The 25,850-nt window shown below is 33.0% G+C and overlaps 1 protein-coding gene across 5 annotated transcripts in view; it reads right to left on the reverse strand.

Annotated features, from left to right (window-relative positions):
• Positions 1-25,850, reverse strand: part of LOC127720668 (protein polyglycylase TTLL10-like) — a 170,451-nt gene that overhangs the window by 14,270 nt on the left and 130,331 nt on the right. For 4 of the 5 annotated variants that reach the window (XR_007990922.1, XR_007990921.1, XM_052227380.1 and 1 more), the window contains 2 exons: positions 13,317-13,488; positions 11,400-11,518 (listed from right to left, as the gene is read on the reverse strand). Coding sequence is in view for 3 of the 5 variants with exons in the window: in XM_052227380.1 (XP_052083340.1) it covers positions 11,400-11,518; positions 13,317-13,488 (291 nt within the window). In the remaining 2 variants the exon portion in view is untranslated. The remainder of the gene's footprint in view (positions 1-11,399; positions 11,519-13,316; positions 13,489-25,850) is intronic. The other variant, XM_052227383.1, reaches the window with a different exon arrangement.

Consider the following 25,850-nt stretch of genomic DNA (forward strand, 5'->3'; position numbering starts at 1 on the left):
GCTAAAACAAAAAGACAAAAGTGTTAGCAAAATCAAGTTGGTTTACTGGAGCCAAAATCATCTAAGTAGATATAAGAAGATGTGGTATGAGTGCCAATGAGACAACTCTCCATCTTAGTCACAATTTGTAAAAGTAAACCATTATAGGTCAAAGTACAGCCTTCAACACAGAAGGTCACTTTTGCCGCAATAGTTATTCGATAAAAACTACTTGATATATAAATTAGGACTATTACTGTGAAACTGTTGTTGAATAATATCTTTATAACTTTATAAGTGATATCTACTGCATAATACTTTTATTATAGGGAGTATAAGACTTTTACGATGGCTGTAAAACTTTATACAATGACTAAAAGCAGCAATAAAATATATGTTGGCAAGAATAAAGTGGATTATGATGTCTACACATGTTTACTGTTCGTTTTTGGTTAAAATTTATTCAGAACTTTCCCAAAATTTCTTATTTTTGATTACTGTGGATTCAGTCAATTTTATAGATACAAATGTTCATCCCCAATAATTCATGAAAATGGCAAGTCTAGCTACATAATCCAAGGTATGCTTGATGAGTTAAGCCTCTTTCAACTGATTTTTATAGTTCGTTCTTATATTGTACTGTTACACCACTGTCCCAGGTTAGGGGGAGGGTTGGGATCCCGCTAACATGTTTAACCCCGACACATTCTGTATGTATGTGCCTGTCCCAAGTCAGGAGCCTGTAATTCAGTGGTTGTCGTTTGTTTATGTGTTACATATTTGTTTTTCGTTCATTTTTTGTACATAAATCAGGCTGTTAGTTTTCTCATTTGAATTGTTTTACATTGTCATTTCGGGGCCTTTTATAGCTGACTGTGCGGTATGGGCTTTGCTCATTGTTGAAGGCCGTATGGTGACCTATAGTTGTTAATTTCTGTGTCATTTGGTCTCTTGTGGAGAGTTGTCTCATTGGCAATCATACCACATCTTCTTTTTTATATTGGCCACAGAAATCTGTTTTTCATGAGTTGAGCTGTCTGACAGGAAAAACAAATTTGTTACTGTATCCCTGCTTTGCATGAGAAAACACTTCGTTGGTTAACATTTTCAGTATGTATACTAGTATAAACATTAAATGGCAGTGAATTTGAATTTTTTACATGAAGTGTTTGCATGAATAAAAAATTATAACAAACGGGAAACTGCATTTTTAATTCTTTTAACAGAAATATTGGTGTTTTTACTAAACATGCTAAATACAAACATTAACGGGCATTTAATTTGAATTTTGTGATTTTTGCATGAATAAATAATTATAACAAACGTGAAACTGCATTTTCAATTCTTTTTACAGAAAAGTGGTCGAATGGTAAATAGATATATATCCATTGATCAATGTTCAACACGATTTTAATATTTAAATAGTTATACAAAAGTATGTATCATGTTGTATTATGACTATCAACAGAATCAATAAAATTTATTGTGTTAACTCGAAATGTAAACTTCCTACTAAAATATGTCATGAAAGGAGACGTTCTGAACTTAGACAAAACTTAGGAATATTAATGTGTATAATAAATCTTTAAAGGTCAACCAACTTGGAAAGAGTTCAAACATATGTACTCCAAACTAAATATAATCAATTTCAAAAGTGAAATGAGCATTGATCAAGCCCGAATTTAGTTTTAAATTTGTCAAAGGTCTGGTAAAAAAATTTCCCTTGATGAAACGTCCAATGTTATTTGATATTTCTATCATATTGTGACAATATTCCTGATTACTACTTTAATCATCTTGCCGTCTGACAATTGCGTATTGTAAATATTTAATTAGTCGAAACGATGACTTGAATACATTCCAACAAATACCCTGTATCATGTGACTCTTATATTATTTATTGACAAAAGTCGTATCCATTAATTTGTATAATACCATTATGATAATGTTACACCATGTTCCTTGTTCGACAAAATGCGACTTCAAAAAAAAAAATAAAATGATTTTAAAAGTCTTCTTGAATGAGTCTTTTATTCAATATGTATAATATGTATAGTGCAACATCCAGGACAAATATAAAAATATGACACAAACACTGAAAAAAGGAATATCTGATGTACTTGTGTTTGAATTTACCCAATATTCCTTTGAGTTAACTATAAAACTTAATAAATTTCACAATTATTCAAATTGAATAAAAAGTTAAAATGCCAAATCTAGTACAAAGTTGAAGGCACAAGTTAATTCCTGACAAAAATTAAAAGTTTTCCTTTTTGATATACATACCCCAGGTTATGGGGAGGGTTGAGCACTCACAAACATGTTTAAACCAGCCATATTCTGTATGTGCCTGTCCCAAGTCAGGAGCCTGTAGTTCAATGGTTGTCGTTGCTTCATGTCTGTCATATTTGTTTTTCGTAAATTGTTTTCTTATAAATTTGGCCGTTAGTTTTCTCAACTGAATTGTTTCATATTTTTCATGTCGGGGCCTTTTATAGCCGACCATACGTTATGGGTTTTTCACATTGTTGAAAGCTGTACAGTTGCCTATATTTGCTTACATCCACTTCATTTGAACTTTGCTGGATAGTTGTCTCATTGGCAATAATACCCCATCTCCTTATTTTTATATAGTATTTTATGAATATATAAACATATAGCAATCTACAAAACATGTATACAAAAATTAGTACATGAATTAGTTTATGGAGATATTTATATTTTAGTTAACTGTATTTAATTTTTATAGATACTAGTTCTGTTATATTAATCATTTTCTGTCAATCTTTAGGTTTTGGTTAACTGCATTTTATATTTTATTACCAATAATTCTCTATTTATTCATATAAAAAATACAATTCTAATGGAGCTCTTCCCTTTCTCAGCAGCCAAAAAACTACTTCTAATTTGACTCTCCTCTTTTTGTAAATAGATACTAGTGTTTAGAAGTCAGAGAAGTCACAATTGGTTCAACAGAAGAAAAAAAAACAAATTAAAACAATAAAGGGAAACAATATACACACTGATTCTATCAAAATAGGCATCTAGTTTTAACTGCTTTAAAGGGAGATAATTACAATATACTGGTACACTGATTCTACCAGAACAGGTATCTAGTTGTTACTTCTTTAAAGGGAGACAATTTAAACTATTAAAAAATGGCAAACTACTATAATTGGGAGATAGATATAGGAAGGTGTGGTATGAGTGCCAATGAGACAACTCTCCATCCAAGTAACGATTTATAAAAGTAAACCATTATAGGTCAAGGTACGGCCTTCAACACCGAGCATTGGCTCACACCGAACAGCAAGCTATAAAGTGCTCCAAAAATGAATTCATTAAATTCTATGTAAAATTGAGAAATTTGAACATGATTAAGAGCAAATGTATCTATTCAGAGGGCACAAGTGTATTTGGCTAAGTTCAAAATTTTTTTTTTACATAGTTAACTTTTCAAATCTGGAAAGTTGGAGATCTCACTTATTGGAAACATTTTAAGATTTGCTAGACAATTGATTATGTAATGTTTTATTTGACTTTAAGTTACTTTTCAGATGTTGAATTATAAATGTTAAAAAATTTGAATGTATCCAATCACATACCTGGTAACTTTTCAAAATCTGCATGGGGGATTTTAATCCAAAAAGACTAAATGCCTCTTTAATTCCCGTCTTAAATAAATCTAATATTTGTTGTATACAGTGAGCACATTTTTTTTGTAGATCATTGGAAAAGAAAATTAAAGTTTGTTAAAGTTAAAGTTCATATTGTCTAAAAATCATCAGAGAAACAGATTCACTGAATCTTTAAATTTCTGTCTGAAGTGTATCTAATATTCCAAGTTTTATAAAAGAGCATATGTGCTTAAATACCATTTTAACTCCTTTGAAAGGCTGTTTTTGAATGAAATCTGTTTAAATTTCTGGAGTTTCAAGAATCTGGCAAACCCTTCTCATGGGGGAACCATCCCCCCCCCTTTTTCCCAATTTTTTTTTTAATCTGGACACTTTGCAGGTCTACAATCATTGGGATTACTGTGGATTCATTTTTTTCCAAGGGTACCAGTTTTCATGGATTGAAGAAAAATTGTATTGTCGTGAATATTTAATTTCGTGGGTTTGCCAAAGTCTGCGTACAAGATGTTCAGTAGTTGTCGTTTGTTAATGTGGTTCATAAGTGTTTCTCGTTTTTTATATAGATTAGACCGTTGATTTTCCCGTTTGAATGGTTTTACACTAGTAATTTTTGGGGCTCTTTATAGCTTGCTGTTCTGTGTGAGCCAAGGCTCCGTGTTGAAGACCATACTTTGACCTATAAAGGCTGTTGTCTGCTCTATGGTCGGGTTGTTGTCTCTTTGACACATTCCCTATTTCCATTCTCAATTTTACTTTTATAAATTTTGACTTGGATGGAGAGTTGTCTCATTTTCACTCATACCACATCTTCTTATATCTATATACAAGCCTTTAGAACATTTGTACTTGGTTGAACATTTAAATTCATGTTTCAACTTTCCCCACAAATTCCACGAAAATTGGTATCCAACGAATAATGATGAATCTATAGTAAACAATAATCAGTCAATTCAACCTTAAATATTCAACACTGATTCACAATGCTTGGCTTTCTCAAATGCTTCATTACATCACAACTCTTTATTTTTTGTCATATTAAACAAGTTCTATGTACTTTTACTCAGCAAAGACATGTAAGCAAATAAGGGTGACTGAAATTTTACATGGACATGTAATACGACACGAAATTTAACTAATGAATACTATTTACTCTGTAAATAATGTAATAGATATATTATAGTTTTGGCAATTTATTTTTAAGTTTGTACAACTGCCAAAAGTCGAACTTTTCACAAGCAAGAGGTGTGACTACTGATAATGTTTTGCACATAATTCAATTTTAACACTGAGCTATAAATATAAAGAAGATAATAAGATATTTGTTTACAGATAGGTTTTTAACAAACAAATCTTAATAGTATTTTCTTTAGAAATTTAAGTGAAAAGTTGAATAATATACTGTTGATTTTTCACGCTGATAATATAACGACTTAAATATATATATATATACAAATATTCCTTTAAATAATTTATTTCTTGCTGAGTTTTAAAAGTCTAACTTTATAAATTCACCCTAAAATGATATAAATCATGTTCAAGAAAAACCTTAACTTCCTTCTCCATTTCAAATAATCAGAAATATTTTTTACAATTTTTTGGTCAATTTCAGATTTCTAGCAAAAAATGTGTTTATTGGCAACAGAATATGTTGAAAGAATGGCAAAATAAGCAATTGACTTGTTGCTTCATGATTATTTAAAACATTCAATTTTTTTTTATGAAGATAAAAAAAAAGATGTGGAATATTCATCAATGAGACAACAATCTATAAGCACCCCCCTCCCCCCCCCCTAAAAATAAAATAAAATAAAAACATTGAAATTTCTCACTGAACTGGTGAACATTCACATTGCCAGTAATCATATACCGGTAAATAAGAAGATGTAGTAATTGAGTGCCAATGAGACAATTCTCCATCAAGTCACAATGTGTAAAAAGTAAACAATTATAGGTTAATTACAAACGAAAGTGAACCAACGCCTGGTGAGTCTGTAGTGAGTTAGAGTCCCTGAAGTGGATACCTCGGGTATGCAGGGTCGTTATGATGAAACACAATAATGTAGAAAGTCTTATAACAACAACACTGGAGGGACTGCTGCAGAAAATTTATTGATCGACATGTTTCGGTGCCTAGGGCACCGTCATCAGGATACAAATAATACATTGAACATACTTAAGTGTACAATCGGGTTGTCTTGTGACAACGTCATAGTATAGTAGTTGTTATGAAAGGGAAGTAATAGTGAAAGTATAAATAGAAAATGTATATAAATAGATTGTCAACATGAAAATGAAAGTAAATTAAAATTGTTTGTATATCAACTCTGTGTTATTATTGTCTCAGCTAAAAATGTTATAAATAGAATGTACAAACACATGTCTGTCCCATAGTTCTTCCGGTAGCTCATCTAAACATATGGTTTCATCACTGCTGCTTGTTGTCAGGTCTATGTAGTCGAAGACGAAATTAGCAAACGACCCGCGAATCCAGCTAAGCAACAATAAATCACCCAACCCCCGAAAATGCCGAGAACCAGAAAATTCATTAAACACAACATTTATAAGAAAATTAAGAATAAACCACAAAAGGATACATGTGCCGTAATAAATTTGAGCAAAAAACAATTAACATATGCCCAACACTCAGTGCTACAAAAAGGATTAAGTTTCTGTCCAACACCAGGCCCACTAAATGAGTTAGAACTTTTCAGAGATACACTAATTTTTAATAGAAGAATACGCCTGAAACACCATTTTCAAAAAAAGAACGATACCAGTGAAAGCACATATACTCCCAACCCGTTTAAATTACCTACAGGATGGACACCACCAGCGGGAAGAAATAAAGATTTGGATACATTTTTAAACCTTACTTCTGATGATATCTCACAAATTCCGAAAACAGGATTTATAAGAAAAAACCTCAACCGAAATCAATTTAGAGCCTTAAATGAATTAAAAAATGATCAGACCATTACACTTAAACCAGCAGACAAAGGAGGAGCAATCGTTATTATGGATACCATAGATTACATGCGAGAAGCAGACCGTCAACTTTCTAACACTACTTTTTACGAGGAAGTAAATAAAGATCTCAACCCCAAAATCGCCAAAGAAATAAAAGAATTCATTCTCGATATAAAACACAAACTACCCGAAACTCTACACGAATTCTTATTACAAAAACACTGGCGAACGCCACTATTTTACCTTCTCCCAAAAATTCACAAAACAGGAAATCCAGGTAGACCAATTATTTCACAAATAAACTCTCCTACTGCAAATATGTCAAAAGTTGTGGACCATTATCTAAAACCTTTCATCAAAGATATACCGTCGTATATTAAAGATACCACACATTTTCTACAAAAAATCGAATCGCTAGGCGATATACCACCCAACAGCCTTCTAGTAACGGCAGATGTAAGCTCACTGTATACAACCATTCCACACAGAGAAGGAATACTTGCAGCAAAAGAAATACTGAACAACAGACAAGAAAATTCACCAGCAACTTGGATACTTCTTAGATTTATGCACTTTATCTTAACCAAAAATTGTTTTAAATTCGGCAATAAATACTACATGCAAATTATGGGAACAAGCATGGGAACAATTATGGCTCCGGAATACGCCATTATATTTATGGACAAATTAGAGAGAGAATTCCTAAAAACACAAGTACTTAAACCATTAGTATGGTGGAGATATATAGACGACATATTTTTCATATGGCCACATACACGCAAGGATCTAGATTCCTTCATCAGTGCCCTCAACCAATTCCATCCTAGTATAAAATTCACAAGCCACATAAGTACAGAAAAGGTCGATTTCCTAGATACAACGGTAGTTAATAACCAAGGAAAACTCCACACAACTCTATACACAAAACCAACAGATGCGCACCTCTTCTTACATTACAACTCATGCCACCCGAAACACCAAAAAGAAAGTATTCCATTCAGTCAAGCACTGAGAATAAGACGAATTTGTACAGAAATCAATGATTTCGAATTTCACACAAACCGTCTGAAAGAACATCTCCTGACTCGGGGTTATCCCCGACAGGTTGTCGATTCTGCAATTTCAAAAGCAAAGTCGTTAAATCGAAATGATTTGTTAAAACCAAAGGAAACTGACCAACCCGTGAAGCCAGATATGATTCCATTAGTAATCAACTACCATCCAAAAATAAAAAATCTTAACGGAACCATCAACCAGAGGAAAGATATCCTCAAAAGAACTCCTGAAACTCAAACCCTCGCGAAACAAAAACTCATTGTTTCATATAGACGAGCCTTATCAATCAAACAAATACTAGTAAAAACCGAAATTGTACGCAAACAAACCCGTAAGGGTAGCCACCCTTGCGGAAAGAATTGCTATCTCTGTAGATTAATGAAAACCGCAGAAAGTGCAAAAAGTACCGTAAACAGTTACCAAATAGATATTAAACACGAAATTACATGCAACACAGAAAGTGTGGTGTATTTAATAGAATGCAAACAATGCAAAAAACAATACATTGGTCAAACGGGAAATAGCCTAAAAGAAAGATTCAGGGGACATCTACAGGACATCAACACTGAGAATAATACAAAACCAGTCTCGAAACACTTCACCTCAAATGGTCACAATAAACACGACGTCACCATAACAGGCATAACAACCACAGAACAAAACATAAACGTCAGACTAAGAACGGAAGAAGCTCTTATACATAAATTTGGAAGCACCGAACCCTGGGGCCTTAACAGACGATATGGCTAATACGAAGATTACCAAAAGAAAAGAAACTACAGGAACTTTCACAAGACGATTTAATTGCAAAAAATGCCCGAAAACTTTCTGCAGTATTTCTACTTTACGAAGACACCATAAGGAACGCCACGAACCAGTCGCAACAATGTTTGAATGCAAACATTGTGTTGCAACCTTCACTAGAAAATCAAATGCCGTAACACACCTTAAATCAAAACACCCAGATAAAGCCAGAGAAGATTATAATAGCTTCCAACAAAATCCTCGTGAAATGGCCAAAGCAATAGAAAAATGGAGACCACCATTTGAAGCCGTACAGAAAAAAGAATGGAACGGGAAAACACCTACATTCAGGACAATACCAGCTAAATCACCGTATGAGTATCACCAATCATCCACCTCAAAACCGAAAAAACCCTCAACAAGTGATTTGGAACAAGACCTGTACCTGTCGGATTCCGACTCTTCTTTAAATAACACTCCGCAATACATAACAAACGATTACGGTTATGTCATGGACCTTACTCAGGAAGACTACATAGACCTGACAACAAGCAGCAGTGATGAAACCATATGTTTAGATGAGCTACCGGAAGAACTATGGGACAGACATGTGTTTGTACATTCTATTTATAACATTTTTAGCTGAGACAATAATAACACAGAGTTGATATACAAACAATTTTAATTTACTTTCAATTATAGGTTAAAGTACGGCCTTCAACACAGAGCCTTGGTTCACACCGAACAGCAAGATATAAAGGGCCCCAAAATGACTAGTGTAAAACAATTCAAACAGGAAAACCAACGGTCTAATCCATATGAAAAATGAGAAATACTTATGAACCACATCAACAAACAACCACTGAACAACAGTCTAGTAATAGTCTAGAAATGATTTAACAAGATTTTGTATGCACCCGCCGTTACCATTCTCTAACTTTAGTTTGCCTCAACCAAATGTTATGAAACTTATACACAATGTGTATTACCACAAAACTCAGATCAAGTTCAGAATTTGGTGGCATCACTTCTACTGTTCTGGGTTTATGCCCCTTTAAATATGGATTAATTGCTGAATTTTTCGTTTCCATTCTCTACCTTTAGTTTGCCTCAACCAAATGTTACGAAACTTATACACAATGTGTATTACCACAAAACACAAATCAACTTCAAACTTGAGTGGCGTCACTTTTACCGTTCTAGAGTTATGCCTCTTTATAACATTATATGCAAGCTAGCAAGATAGTCTAGAAATGATTTAACAAGATTTTGTATGCCCCCACCGTTACCATTCTCTAACTTTAGTTTGCCTCAACCAAATGTTATGAAACTTCTACACAATGTGTATTACCACAAAACACAGATCAAGTTCAGAATTTGGTGGCATCAGTTCTACTTATCTGGGGTTATGCCCCTTTAAATATGGAATAATTGCTGAATTTTTCGTTTCCATTCTCTACCTTTAGTTTGCCTCAACCAAATATTACGAAACTTATACACAATGTGTATTACCACAAAATACAGATCAACTTCAAATTTGGGTGGCGTCACTTTTACCGTTCTAGAGTTATGCCTCTTTATAACGTTATATGCAAGCGGGGGGCATCATATGTGTCCTATAGACACATTCTCCATTTATTTAACATGTTTCAATGTTTAACTGTCATGTAAGACATGAAAATTTTAATTTTGTTGAACTCTTGAATTCTTAGTACCCAAGAAACCTAAACATTTAATACCCAACAAATAATAATGTATACCAAATGTTTGGAATAACATAGTTGTATAATGAACAAACAAAAAAAGGATAATGACCCATGTTCACAAGACTTTACACTCCTTAAAACTGATTCTTCTATGTACCATGATGTGTGTTAACACGCTAAACCTCTTAAATGAAACATTACAATGTCCTAATCCAGACATTTTTCATCCCTTTCTATTAATCCATATATAGATTATAAGATTAAAATAATTCAACACTACTTAATCCCCCTTAATCTATCTTTTCTGTATAATTCAAATTCAAGATTGGTTCCAAATTTCAGTATGAAACTTCTACACTATATTCATACATAATTCTATTTATCTAAATTAACACTATGTCTACTTATGTATATATCTATATATATATATATACCAAGTTTTAAAATACCATTGAAAATTTATAAACAAAATTAGGGTCATTGAGTGAATAAGTTACATTTCTGCAAATTGATTAGAATGGGCAAGGATCTATCATATGTAATACTTCATATTAGTAAAAGGAAATTTGGGGTGAATGTCAAGGTCAAAGCAAAGACATTTAGAGAGCAACACATGGTCCTCAATAAAAGACAGGCAAGTGTCTATGCAATATTATTGAGGTTGATAGGTGGAAATTACTAATCAAACAATAGAAACTTGTGCAATACACCAAGAAAGCAATCTTATTCATAGCTGCCAATTTTTCAAAATCTTAACTGTGAATTTTAAGCAAAAGATGAGGAAAAACACCTATATTATATACTTCATAAGTTTTTTTAATTTAATTTCTTTTGTCTTTAGCCAGTATGTACGTGTTTATATTTTTTTTTTTTTAATTTGTATATTTAAAGATCTTTGCACGTTTTTCTTTCATGGAGGAAATCCAAAAAAATTCAAGAAATTCTGCTTTTATATTGATTGGATATTGAACTTTCAATGGCATTTTTAAACTGTGTGTATTTACTATACATGCTCATGGATATAGAGCAAGTTGATAAAAAAAACCCACACATACAGGTACCTATAACAAACATTACATACAAACTTCTAGACTACACTATCACTACAAACAAAATACCAACAAAGGTGCCAAGCAAACAAGACAGGTGAAAGTTAAGTAAAAAAATGAATGCCACAGGGAAAGTGCTCATGTAAACTAGGCTAGTGAGGGCTAGCGAGAGGGATTAAACATTGATGCAGGGTAAAATTTCTAAGCTAGTGAGAGTCATTTTCACACACCGACTGCCGCAAGGAAAGAGCTTCATTTACCTTCTTTGAACCCACCATAATTTATGCGGGTTTTACATTCTACCCATTTTAGACGGTATTTCTCGTCATATTTATCTGTGGTCCGTTTCCAGCCTAAAGCCAACAGAGGTCCTTCTACCCTGTAAGCAAAGTTAAGATATACTATTATCCGTTGTTTTGTTCAAATCGCATAAGAAAATTTGACCTTTCATTCCGGTTTCAATTTTCTATTGTCCTTGACAAAACATTGAACCTGTACAAACCAAACCTCTTCCAGACCAGGTCTTACAGTAATAAAATTCTCAGGTACCATCTTTGTTCTCAGACTCAACCAATCAAAATACAGAATTTAGTAATTCGGCACAAATTTTGTACTTCAAGTATTGAGTAAAGTCTTATGACTGAGAGTCCTGATTTAAATGCATTCATTGATTACTGTTTGGTTTAATGTCTAGTTGCAAATATTTCATGCATATTGTGGACGCCAACCAATTAAACTAGAAAACATCTATTTTTTCAGCTTTCAAAAAAAGGGTTAACCTGGATAGTTAAAGGGTGTAAAATTATGTGCAACATGAAGAAGTGTATGTTGGACTTGGATTAAGATATAAATTACTCAGGAATATGCAATATAATTCTAAATAATTAAATTTTTGGATGTAACACGTCTTCTGATTGGCTGAAAGTTTTTTGTCTATCAGCTAATAGACATAATTTTGTCATGTGACTGTGACGTCATCAATGTTTTTTCATAATATACCCCTTAAAAATGGAATTTAGAATAATATTATAAGGAATAACTAATATTTTTTCTGTTTATTCAAAATAACCTCAAGAATGTGGTGAAGACTTTTAAATAATCTGCGCCAGTGTGCACCACATTTTTTATGTTATTTCAAATAGACAGAAAAATATTAGTCATTCCTTAAATAAAATTAAATATCCACATTCGCTTACTTGTTGTTGTTTGGACACTGTGTGTACCCGGTACATCTTTACACTAAATCTGCTTAGTTCTAATTAGTTTTGAACATATTTTTTGTCTGGCGTACAAAATTTTAAATGACTTTATTTTTTAAGTAACTACGGTAAGTAATTTGTGTCTTTTGAGTTTTTGTAAATTGGTTTTTTTTTTTCTACTTTATATCTAAAAAGTCAAGCCATTTCAACCTGATGTTTACAATTTGTTTTTATGTGACACCACTGTCCCACAGTTCAGTGCTCACAAACATGTTTAATTGGTATTTTATTGTGTGTATTTTTATGTTGTAATGTTATACCACTGTTTCAGGTTAGGGTGAAGGTTGGCACCTGTTAAAACATTTAAACCCGCTGCATTTTTATGCACCTGTCCTAATTCGAGAACCTGTAGTGGTTGTCGTTTGTTGGTGTGGTTCATAAGTGTTTCTCGTTTTTTATATAGATTAGACCTTTGGTTTTCCTGTTTGAATTGCTTTTTGGTGCCCTTAATGGCTTAATGTTCCATGTGAGCCAAGGCTCCGTGTTGAAGGCCGTGCTTTGACCTATAATTGTTCACTTTTTACACATTGTGACTTGGATGGATAGTTGTCTCATTAGCACTCATACCACATCTTCTTATTTATATTAAATCCACAACATTCTTTATGTGTCTGTCCTTGAACTCTGGAGCCTACAGAAATTCAGTGGTTTTAGTTGGTTGCTGTCTGTCATATTTGTTTTTCATTTATTGTTTTGTCATAAATCAAACAGCTAATTTCTGGTTTGAACTGATTCACATTTGTCATTTCGGGACCTTTTAAAGCTGACTATACAGTATGGGTTTTGTTCATTGTTGAAGGCCGTACAGTGACCTATCGTTCTTAACTTTTAAGGAGGATAACTGTATTATCTCATTAGCTAACTATCAACAATCAAAAGTAAAGATATTTTTGTTAATATTATATATGTTTTACTTACAAAGATACTCCATTTCCCCCACCGATGTAAAAAGTCGGCTGCATATTGGATGGTAAACTGCATTGTGGGAGTTTAGTTTGTCGTGTTCCAGGTGATTTTTTCCCACGTTTTATGTGTGCCTTTTCCTCTGCTTCTTTTACATTGCTCTCTGTTGTTGCTGGCTCATTGGTCTCTGAAAGATACAAATATAAAGTTGTATTTTTTTATTTGTTACAATATAAACCCTGTAGTGATGATGTATTAGGGTTGGGTTGAAGTTTACAGAAAATGAACAAAAAATACAGAATAAAGGGCCAAAAAAAATAAACATAGAAAATAAGCTATGAAATAAGAAAAAATTACCCTGCATCAAGACACTCCTTTATTCCTATTGTAAACTTATGTTTATCATGTGGGGTTGAAAAAATTATTTCAAAGACTGAACCTGTTTGTAAAGTATTATTTTTGCACTGATTCCAACCTTGCATAAAGATCACGTTTAGGCAGCAACCATTTAACTTCAAGGGAAGGTTATCGTTTTTTGTCTGAGTCAAAACATTTTTTTTTTGTTTTTCAACGCTATCAATCAAGTTACTTTTTTCAAACTTTAACACTATAAGGTATGGGGAAAATCTGGATTCAGAATATTTTTTTTTGTCATCTGCTTGGTACGTCAGACAACCACAATATTTTTTTTAATCACATTGGGGATCAGAATACTTTTTTAGAAAAAAAACATAACCCCCCCTTTGAAGTTAAATGGTCGTTCCTTTACTATTGGGATATAATTGTAAATCGTGAAGTAACCATGCAAGAAGAGAAAACTTAGCGAACATTGAAGGTCATGTTTTTCTGTTTATGACGTCTTTATACACGAAATCCATTGGATGTTCGATGTGTACCTATTGATATTTTAGTCTTAGATGCATGATTTATTTTATAAGTTGTTATTGGCTTTGATCTAGCTGTCGGTAACTGTGAGTACTCTTAGATCTGTACTATAGTAGTGTCTTTTTGTTGTGGGGATGTATAAGTACCCTGCCACGTCCACTCTGTGTTTTTTTTATAGATGTATTCCTATTTGTATCCATCTGTTGAGTTAAGCCTTTTTCGACTGATTTTTATAGTTAGGTCTTAAATTGTACTGTTACACCACTGTCCCAGGTTAGGGGGAGGGTTTGCGCCTTCAAACGAGTTTAACCCCGCCACATTCTGTATGTGCCTGTCCCAAATCAGGAGCCTGTAATTCAGTGGTTGTTGTTTGTTGTTGTGTAACATATCTGTTTTTCGTTCATTTTTTTGTACATAAAGTAGGCCATTAATTTTCTCGTGTGAATTGTCTTACATTTGTCATTTTGAGGCCTTTTATAGCTGACTATGTGGTATGGGCTTTGCTCATTGTTGAAGGCCGTATGGTGACTTATAGTTGTTATTTGGTCTCTTGTGGAGAGTTGTCTCATTGGCAATCATACCACATCTTCTTATTTTCATATTAGTGAAAAAATTCCTTCTTTACAGTACAATGTATTGAGAAGTTAGCGCCACTTAGGTCAAGTCTATATATATAGAAAATTTGAACTTTGTTGAACTGTCAAGTTCATGGTTCACCGCGCGGCCTTTACCTACAAAACAACAAAAATTGGTGTTCCATGAATAACAAGCATTCTGTGAGTATTGCATGGCAATACATAGTCCCCTACTGGTTAAAAATTCATTGTACTGGAATAAAATGCTAACTTTATCAATAACTTGTCATGGTGTAAACTATATAACAAATATCAAGTCAATATCTTCAAGCATGACGAAAAAAAATGTGGAAAATTGATTATCTAAGTGAATTTTCTAAGTCCAAGGACCATAACTCTGCACAAAATCATCAGACAGGAACAAAATTTTAACTTGATCTGTAACTTTTCATGATCAAACTATATACCAAATATCAAATCAATATCTTCAAGCATGAAGAAAAAAAGTGTGTAAAACTGATTTGCCGGACTGACGGATGAACAGACAGACGGACGGAGTGCAAACATAAAGTCGCCTTCGACTTTGTCGGTAGGGGAATAATAACGAATCCACAGTAAATAATGAATCAACTGGCAGTCAACAATCACCTGGACTTAAAAAGTGATGTTTTTTGTCTGTGTGAATTCGAAAAGAAAAGATCCATGAGGATTAAAGGAAAATCTGTCAATTCATATAGTTCACTTAACAATTAGAAGACATCTGTCATGTCAACTTGTTAAACTGTACACCAAGTGACCTATACAGAGCATTTATCAGGTCACCTTGTTTAATTGTACACCAAGTGACCTATACAGAGCATTTATCAGGTCACCTTGTTTAATTGTACACCAAGTGACCTGTACAGAGCATTTATCAGTTCACATAGTTCATTTGTGCAAAATGTCACATTTGTGCATTGGCAATTTGGCACCCAATATCCTTTCCTCTTATTAAGAGGAGATTATTTCAAGAGAACATTAATAAATTGTATGCTGATGATCAATAGTCTCATACAAGATTTAAATTTATTTTCTATTTTCCAATACTTTTTCATATCTATTTTACATGGCTAAAAATAAAATCATGTGATTCTGATTTTCGTACAGCTAAATCTTTATATTTTAGACTTGAAAGCTGCCACAATCTAAAAGGTTATACATATATATGCGCTTTTCAAAAGCCAAGCACAATTTTATTTAGGGGCCAGCTGAGGACTGTACCTCCAGGTGCAGGATTTTCTCGCTGCGTTGAAGACCCATTGGTGGCTTCGGCTGTTGTCTGCTATTTGGTCGGGTTGTTGTCTCTTTGACATATTCCCCATTTCCATTCTCAATTTTATTCAAAACTAATATATTTTTTTTCAAAACCTGACATGATAAAACAAATAAGAGCAGAATAAAAAAAAATATCCCTGTACCAATATCTTTATAAAAAAAAAAAAAGAAAAACAGAAAACCAAAAAACCTTTTTGTGTGGCCTCTGAATTAATGTAATAGCAGCCCACATATATATACCAATATTACAAAATTCACTGAAAACTCAAATTAATTTATTAGCAAATATATCAAATATCACATCCCAAAAATCTTTTATTTCCCATTCATCTTTTTTCTATTTATGGAAATAAACACAATCAGAGATATCGTCAATTTCTTTTTTTAATTTCAATTTCATGGTTGCTATTTTCGGTTGCTAAAACTGTCATTGTAGTCAAAGAAAAGTGTGTCAGCTTTTAAATGTCAAAGTATGACGGATGAATTAATAACTGATTAAGTATGGATCTATCTATAAAAATAATTAAAAGTTATAAGGATATTACTTAAATCTGACTTTATTACTAATTAATTCTATTGAATCTGAAAAATTGGGGCCACACAAAGAGGGATAAGAAAAAAAGACCTGGTTGTCTGATTTTCTTTAAACATGTTAAAATCAAAGAAAATGTTTAATTTTTTTTTCAAGCAGTCACTGAGCAATGAAAATGAGGTCAAGGACAATGGACATATGCAGGCGAGACAAAAATGAAAACAACACTTTATAAATTCTATGCATCCGAAGCGCTTTCCTGGATTTACCTTCATTGGGAACACTCAAAGCTGAATATTTGAAGACAATTCAATGATGAATAAGAACCGAAACAGTTGAAGAGCTTGATGACAAAAAAAAAAGAACTTAATACATGTAATAGCCAAATCCGTTCTAAGGTCAGCTTTGTCTGAGGGGGGTTGAAACCTTAGTTTCTTAATAATTTATAAATTTATAAACATACAATTTAAGAAATGTTTGTAATAAATCATGTCAGTACCTAAGTATTGACTTAACTGAGCTGATGAAACCCTAAGTTCTTAGGTTAAGAATATTTCAGGTTACAATTAATTTTAGGCAATAAAAACTTGCACAATGAAGCCAATCACCGATATAACCTGTAAAGATATTATGGTATATATTTTGTTGCTTACATTTTTCAACTTTTCCATAATATTTAGTAGCTTCTCTGGTTTTTACCTTTGCAATGGATTAAAACATGCCAGTCAATTTCTCAATATCTCCATGGGGGATTGTAAGCACAAGACGACATTATGCATCTCTTTAACATGTCAAAAGTGATTTTTACCTCATATACTATGGTTTGAAAGAGTAAATATGTGCTTACCGGTAATACCATTTATATTCCCTTTGAATGTCTGTATTTAGGTATTCAGTTTATAAGTTTATATAATAGAGACTTTCAAGAGTCTGATCAACACCTATCATGGTGAAATCCCCTATAAATCGTTAAAATTGGCAAGTCTGAAATAATCTATCCCCAACAACCCCCATGATTGTCAATATATGAGGGCATTGATGGGGCTCGAGGAATAGAGAATAATGGGACAAGATTAGAAAAAAAATCGGTCCAAAAAAAAGAGTCAAGAAAAATGGCCCCCCTCCCCCCCAAAAAAATACAGAAAAAAAACGGAAAAAAATTAAGGACAGAGAATAATTACCACAAAAATGAAGACCCCCATCTAGATCCTCATATTACATATACATCTCAGTTCCAAAAATGAAGACCCCCATCTAGATCCTCATATTACATGTACATCTCAGTTCCAAAAATGAAGACCTCCATCTAGATCCTCATATTACATGTACATCTCAATTCCAAAAAAACATTTTCAAATTCTTGTTATAGTCTTCTACATTTTTCAAACAGTTAAACAATCATTTCTTCTCATATATTTCAGTTCTAAGGAAATTCCTTTTCCTCCAAAAAAAAAAAAATCTCAAAAACAAGCTTAAACAGCCCTTCCCTAGATCTTCCATCAATTTCTTCATTTTCCATCAACACTTGATGGACAATTGATGGAAAGTTGATGGAACTTGATGGAATTCCATACTAAACCAAAATCAAAGAGCTGAAAGCTCTGAGGAAAAATGACGCCACTGTCCCTAATATTGTGATATTTTTTATGCAAGTCTTGATTTTCACATACCGTAATAAGTTTAACATTGCAACATGTCTAGTAAGCATATAATTGATATTCGTATATGTGTCTGTTTTTTCAGTACAAATGAATAGGTCAAGACTAACTGAATGATCTACAGTATCCAATTACTACTGGCTGTTTTTTTGTATAAATAAATAGGTCAAGACTACCGGAATGATCTACAATATCCAATGACTACTGGCTGTTTTTTTGTACTAATAAAAAGGTCAAGACTATTTGAATGATCTACAATATCCAATGACTACTGGCTGTTCTTTTGTACATATACATAAAGACTACCTGAATGATCTAAAGTATTCTAAGTAATGTGATTTTTTTCTTTCAATTACATTTTTCTAAATCAAGAATATAGACTACTAGTATCCTTTTCAAACCAAATGATTATGAAGAGCCTGTTGTTAGCAAGCTCTTATACCCCACATACTCATTAAATAAGTTACTAGTGACCTAGTTATTTCTGTTACTTGAAGCAAATTATATTTCTGTATATTTAGACAATAGTATAATATTGTTTTACTAGTTTTATTTCACCTTGAAGATTAGACAAATAGGGATACTCCTTCGATTTTTTATTTCATGTCAGTCAGGTCGCTTTATATGAAACTTGAAACCACTTCTCTGCCATATTGTTATTTTATAACAACTCTGCCCTTGACCATGTTGACCCATGTAATTGATATTCATTCTTTAACCATATATCATAGTCAGTTAGTTTTTGATTTTGCACTCCCACACCACCTTTCATGTCTTTCAGGTCAAATGTCTGTCTCCATTTAAGTTAATGACATTAAACACAATTTCAATAGTGATAATGCTGTTCTCGTGGGTCACCATATATTCAACTTGGGTAGCATTCCAGTTATTGAAATTTGTGTCACATTAGAACAATGATCTAGATCTTTAGGAATGGATCTTATAATTTAATATGGAGCCATAGTATGGGACCCCTACACGGTAACAAAAAAAAACAAACTTGAACGGATACAATGTCAAGCGGCAAAATCTATCACCAGAGATTACAAGTCAAAAGAGGATGGACGGGATACGTCTCTAAAATGCTTGCTGAACTGGAACTACAGCAAGATCTCCAGACAAGACGAACAAAGCGTTAAAAGTAAAAAGTAGTTGAGGGGCTGATTCCCGCTATTGAACCATACTGTCATTCTATAATATCATTGCGTACCGGTAAGTATTTCTGTATTGGTCCATGTCTTGGGTGTATTGGTCTGAGGCGAAGCGGAAGGCCAATACTGCTGGCCGAGGACCAATAATAAGGCCAATACAGAAATACATGTAATAGTATCTTTATTAATTAACTACAGTGTTACAATATTTTTTTTATTTCATTTCACAAGAGATAAACATTTTTACCTTAAAGTGGAACTATCCAAATCTCAGTTTCCTTTTATAAGATGCATATCTAATGATTCGTTGCCGTTTGACTGCTGACCGAGAACCAATAATAAGTCCAATACAGAAATACACATAATAGTATCTTTATTAATTAACTACAGTGTTACAATATTTTTTTAATTTAATTTCACAAGAGATAAACATTTTTATCTTGAAGTGGAACTATCCAAATCTCAGTTTCTTTTTATAAGATGCAATATCTAATGATTCGGTGCCGTTTGAAGTATCTTCAGCCTTTTCCCATCTGATGAATTTTTCTACCCTTTCCAGTCACTATAAAGTGTTACAACTTTAATTTAGACACTACACATAAATAGTAATTGGAAAGGTACTGCCATTGCATGTGTAATGCAAATATATTTAAAAAAAAAATGATGTAAGAGTTGAAATTGATACAACTATCCCACTGACCAAAGAAGGAAGATTTGCACAATTACAGAATGCATATGCCTGGTTCGGGTTTAAAAATAAACGACCATTTAAATACAAAACATGAGAAGCGACAGTAAACAGTAAAAATCGATTTGGACATGATGAAATTATGAGGTCGTCAAGAAATGAACTTTGTGATAATTTACTCGTTCCCAAACCTGAAATAATCCCATCGTCTACTTTCAAAATGCTTTTTAAATGAATGGGACCGTCTTAAACCTAAAATATACGTTTCAGCTTGTTTATGGTGAGTAAACCTACGTCTTACAAACATCTGTTTACTTTCAGTTTGAGTTTATCGTGACTTACGATCTAAAAACTAGAGACGTTCCGAAATCCTGTTTTGTAAACAAAGATTCATACGCACCGCGTGGGTATATCCGTATAACTAATTTCTGATTTTTATAATCTTCGTAAATCTGGATAAAGACCAGTTTCTATCCAATGGATATCAAAATGATTCCGATTTTCACTTTTTTTAATGATTGTAAAGTTGAAATGGCATGAAAGGCTGACATTATTTAGGAGAACTATTTTGTCTAGCGATTGCTGATCATTGGAGGGTAAAAAGTCCAACACCATAACAAAACGGATCTATTTATCATGTATACATACCGATTGTTTACGATTGTAAGACATGTGCATTAAAGTGAAAGCTCGAATAAATATGAAAATATAACAAAGAGATAGCTCCAAATACCATTTAATAACAAAAAACATATGGACAGGTCAAGATATCTTTTTGGTAAATAAAATAAAGTATGTAAATTGGTTCCTGTCCGACTACAACACTTTGTTCGAGTGTAGCATTATACAAGCAGATTCCAGTTAGTATGTAAAATAGTAAATATGAAACCGAGTGCGGTAGGCGGAGGCAATAATCGACTTCCGGTTCTAGTCAATGGTATCGGAAACATGCCGCTGATAGCGTCATTTTCCAAAAATCCATCAAAGGATGATGGAAATTAGGAATTTTATTTCCATCTGCATTCTTTTGATGGAAAATGAGACCTGTCAATTTTTTTTCCCATAAAAGATATATTGCACTCTCTATCTGAAAGAAGACTTTTTTCAAATTGTTGCTACTATTGATACATGGAACAAAATAAAATATAAGCAGCAGACATGATGACACATCTTTTTTTCAAAACTGCAGATTTAAGGAGACATATATATATATATTTTTTTTTGGTCAAACAAAGAGACAATGTATAAACAATATAAAAATAAAAAGATGTGGTATGATTCCCAATGAGACAACTTTCCACCAGAGACCAATTAATGACGTAGAAGTTTACAACTATAGGTCACTGTACGGCCTTCAACAGTAAGCAAAACCCATACCACATAGTAAGATACAAAAGGCAAGGAAATAACAAATGTGAAACAATTCAATCGAAAAACTAACAACTTGATTTCGGTACAAAATAATAAACGAAAAACAAAAATGATCTACAGCAACTAAGGACAACCACTAAATTACAGGCTCCAAGACTACATCATTGTTTTGTCCGAGTGGCAGACATTAAACAACATTACTTTTGACAAAAGAGCAGACACAATGAAAAGAAATATAAAATTTCATTTTGTCTACTTTTAAAAAGACTCTTAATACCTTAATAGCCCTAATAAGTATATCTTGAATTTCTCAATTATTAAAATTCAATTAGTTCCATTTAAATGACAATGAATTTACACCAATCTTAACAAACTGCAATTTGCATGCATTTATTTGCTGTGAGGCATATTTCAATAGCAGTTGGAACATATTAAAATTTTAAACTATCGGATTATATACTAAATACTTAAGAGCCCTGTTAAGAGGGTTAGGATGGGGTTCACAGAATAGAGAATAATGGGCAAAAAGTTCAGAAAAAAGCGGGGAATAAAGAATAGAGAAAAATAAGGACAAAAAACAATAAAAAATAGAGAAAATAAAGCCAAGAAATTATAGAATAGAGAATAATGGACAAAAAGTTCAGAAAAAAAAGGGGGGATAAAGAATAGAGATAATAAGGCCAAAAAATAAAGAATAGAAAAATAAGGCCAAAAAAAATAAAGAATAGAGAAAATAATTTAAGGCAAAAAATAATAACAAATAGAGAATAATAAAGGCCAAAAAAAATAAAAAATAGAAAAAAATTGTCAACAAAAAAAGAATAAAGAAACGAAGTAACCCCCATCAAGGGCCTCTTGTTTAAGGTGAATTAAAGTACAATATCAGGGTTTAAATTAAAATGAGATTGATCACCTTGACATTTATCACCTATTTTTTTAAACAATTGAATCAATATATAGTACTTAGGTATGATAAAAATTGTCATTTGAACAATACTGAAAAAAAGTATTTGAAAAGATTGTACATGTACGAGGAGGGCCTTCATTTCTTTATTCTTTGATTTTTAGGTCATTTTTCTCAATTAATTTTTTTTTCCCATTTTTCTCTTTTATTTGTATTAAGCACCCTATTTTTCTCTATTCCTTTTTTGGCTTATTTTTCTCTGTTCATTATATTTTTGGTCCATTTTTTTCTGTTCTTTATATTTTTCTGCCTATTTTTCTGTAGTATTGCCTCATTAATCTCTATTCTGCAAACCCCATCCACAACCTTGTGTACTTAATTCAAAATAAGAGATGTTTTTTATTTCTTTAAAACAATTTGATCTATAATCTAGATACAATGTACATGCATTTCCTATATTCAAATGCACTTAATTCGACAAGACTGCAAGCCAACGACATCTTAAACACAGCAACTCAAAGACAATCAACAAGACAGCAACCCAAATACATCTACAAGACAGCAATCCAAAGACATCTACAAGACAGCATCCAAAAGACATTTACAAGACAGCAACCTAAAGACATCTACGAGACAGCATCCAAAAGACATCTACAAGACAGCAACCTAAAGACATCTACAAGACAGCAACCCAAAGACATCAACAAGACAGAAACCCAAAGACAACTTCATGACAGCAACTCAAAGACATCAACATGACAGAAAGTCATAGACATCAACATGACAGCAACTCAAAGACATCTACAAGACAGCAACCTAAAGACATCAACAAAACAGCAACCCAAAGATATCTACAAGACAGCAATTCAAAGAAATCTACAAGACAGCAACACAAAGACATCTACAAGACAGCAACTCAAAGACATCTACAAGACAGCAACCCAAAGACATCAACAAGACAGCAACCTAAAGACATTAAAGAGATAGCAGACCAAAGACATCTACAAGACAGCAACTCAAAGACATCAACAAGACAGCAACTCAAAGAAATCTACAAGACAGCAACCCAAAGACATCTACAAGACAGCAACTCAAAGACATCTACAAGACAGCAATTCAAAAACATAACATGACAGCAACCCAAAGACACAAACAAAAGTGCACATGATGAAATGTTTTGCCAACTTTACTGTCATTTCATTGAAATTGTATGTTTTACTAGAGATACTTCATGGATCATCAAAATTAGGTCATGGTCAAATAAACCCAATGAATGACAGACAGACATGAACACCTTACAATCATTTTATACACAAAGTGTATTTGACAGAATGCTTATAGTACATGGAAAACGAACCTAATCATGAGAGCGTAACATTGACTAATGAACCATGAAAATGAAGGTCAAGGTCAGATGAACCTTGCCAGCTGGAGATGTACACTTTATAATCTTTCATAACACCAAACACATTTGATCTATTGTTTACAGTATGAAGAGAATTAGACCACATGACAAAAAGTTATCAATAGTAACGAATGTATTATGATCGTGAGAAAAAGATTGTTATGCCTTAGCAAAGTGTTCTCCTTCTTTATGTGAATAAGGAATTACATTGTGTGTACAAAATAAAATTGTTTGAACAAGATAAAATTGAGAATTGAAATGGGGAATGTATCAAAGAGACAACAACCTGATCAAAGAGCAGAAAATAGCCCAAGGCCATGAATGGATCTTCAACACAGCGAGAAAATCCCGCACCCGGAGTATAGATTACATCATAATGTGTATTTCATGCTATTGTACTGTGGGTTAATTTATTTCCGTGGGTACCAATTTTCATGGATTGAGGAAAACTTGCACTTTCGTGGATATTTAATTTCGTGTTTTTGCCAAATACTGCAAAAAGTAACCACGAAATCCACCTAAAATTAGAATCCAACAAATAATAATGAATACACAGTATTTGTTCCTGTTATTCAATAGGTAGAACAGTGTCATTGTGGTACAACAGACAAAAACCAAAAGACATCTACAAGACAGCAACCAAAAGACATCAACAAGACAGCAACCCAAAGACATCTATAACACAGCAACCTAAAGACATCTTCAAGACAGCAACTCAAAGACAGCAACAAGACAGCAACCCAAAGACATCTATAACACAGCAACCTAAAGACATCTTCAAGACAGCAACCCAAAGACATCTATAACACAGCAACCCAAAGACATCTACAAGACAGCAACCCAAAGACATCTACAAGACAGCAACCCAAAGACATCTACAAGACAGCAACCCAAAGACATCAACAAGACAGCAACCTAAAAGACATCAACAAGACAGCACCTCAAAGACATCAACAAGACAGCAACCCAAAAACATCTATAACACAGCAACCCAAAGACATCTTCAAGACAGCAACTCAAAGACATGCTTTTGTATATAAACATAAAATGGAGGATTCATTATAATGAAGGTACAATAATATGGTCAATAACATAGGAGCGCAAACAATCCTACCAAGTTTGAGAGCTTTCTCACAAAGGTTCTCAGAGGAGCTGTGTTCATAAGGTTTCATTGTGGTAGGATAGAAAGTCAGTCCCAGAACTTCAAAAAATAAATGGGGAATGTGTCCATGGGACACCAGATGATGCCCCTGTTTGCATATAAAGTTATACATGGACATAACTCAAGAAGGGTAAAAGTGACGCTACCCAAATTTGTACTTGATCTGAGTTATGTGGTAATAAGCATATAAGTATTGTGTATAAGTTTCATAACATTTGGTTGAGGCAAACTAAAGTTAGTGAACGGAAACGAAAAATGCAGCAACTTTTCCATTTGTAAAGGAGCATAACTCTAGAACGGTAAAAGTGACGGCACAGAAATTCAAACTTGATCTGTGTTTTGTCGGAATAAGCATTGTGTATAAGTTTCATAACATTTGGTTGAGGCAAACTAAAGTTAGATAACGGAAACGAAAAATTCAGCAATTTTTCCATTTGTAAAGGGGCATAATGTAGAACGGTACAAGTGACGACGCCAAAATTCATACCGATGTATGGACGTACAGACGGACAAGGGTAAAACCTAATGCCCCCTCCGCTACGGCAGGGGAATAAAAAAGGGTCAAATCAAAATTAAAGTTTAATATGTTAAACTATGATATGATGGTGCAAACAATCCTAGCAAGTATGAAAGCTTTCTGTCAAAAGATGCCAGAGGAGTGGGGTTCACTAAGAGTCATTGTTTTAAAAAGATTCATAAATGGTCTCATAGGTTGCATAACTCCAGTAAAATGGTCAAATCAAAATGACAGTATGTAACGATAATGGTCAGCTTTTACTGTATACATGATGAGTAACAATTCGACCAAGTATAAGACTTTTCTGTTAAACGGTCTCAGAGGTGTTGAGTTCACAAAGTGTCATTGTTAAAATACTTAAAAAAAGAAATGGTCAAAGTTCAATAA

The sequence above is a fragment of the Mytilus californianus genome, unplaced genomic scaffold (genome assembly GCF_021869535.1).
Source record: "Mytilus californianus isolate M0D057914Y unplaced genomic scaffold, xbMytCali1.0.p SCAF_11, whole genome shotgun sequence".
NCBI classification, from domain to species: domain Eukaryota; kingdom Metazoa; phylum Mollusca; class Bivalvia; order Mytilida; family Mytilidae; genus Mytilus; species Mytilus californianus.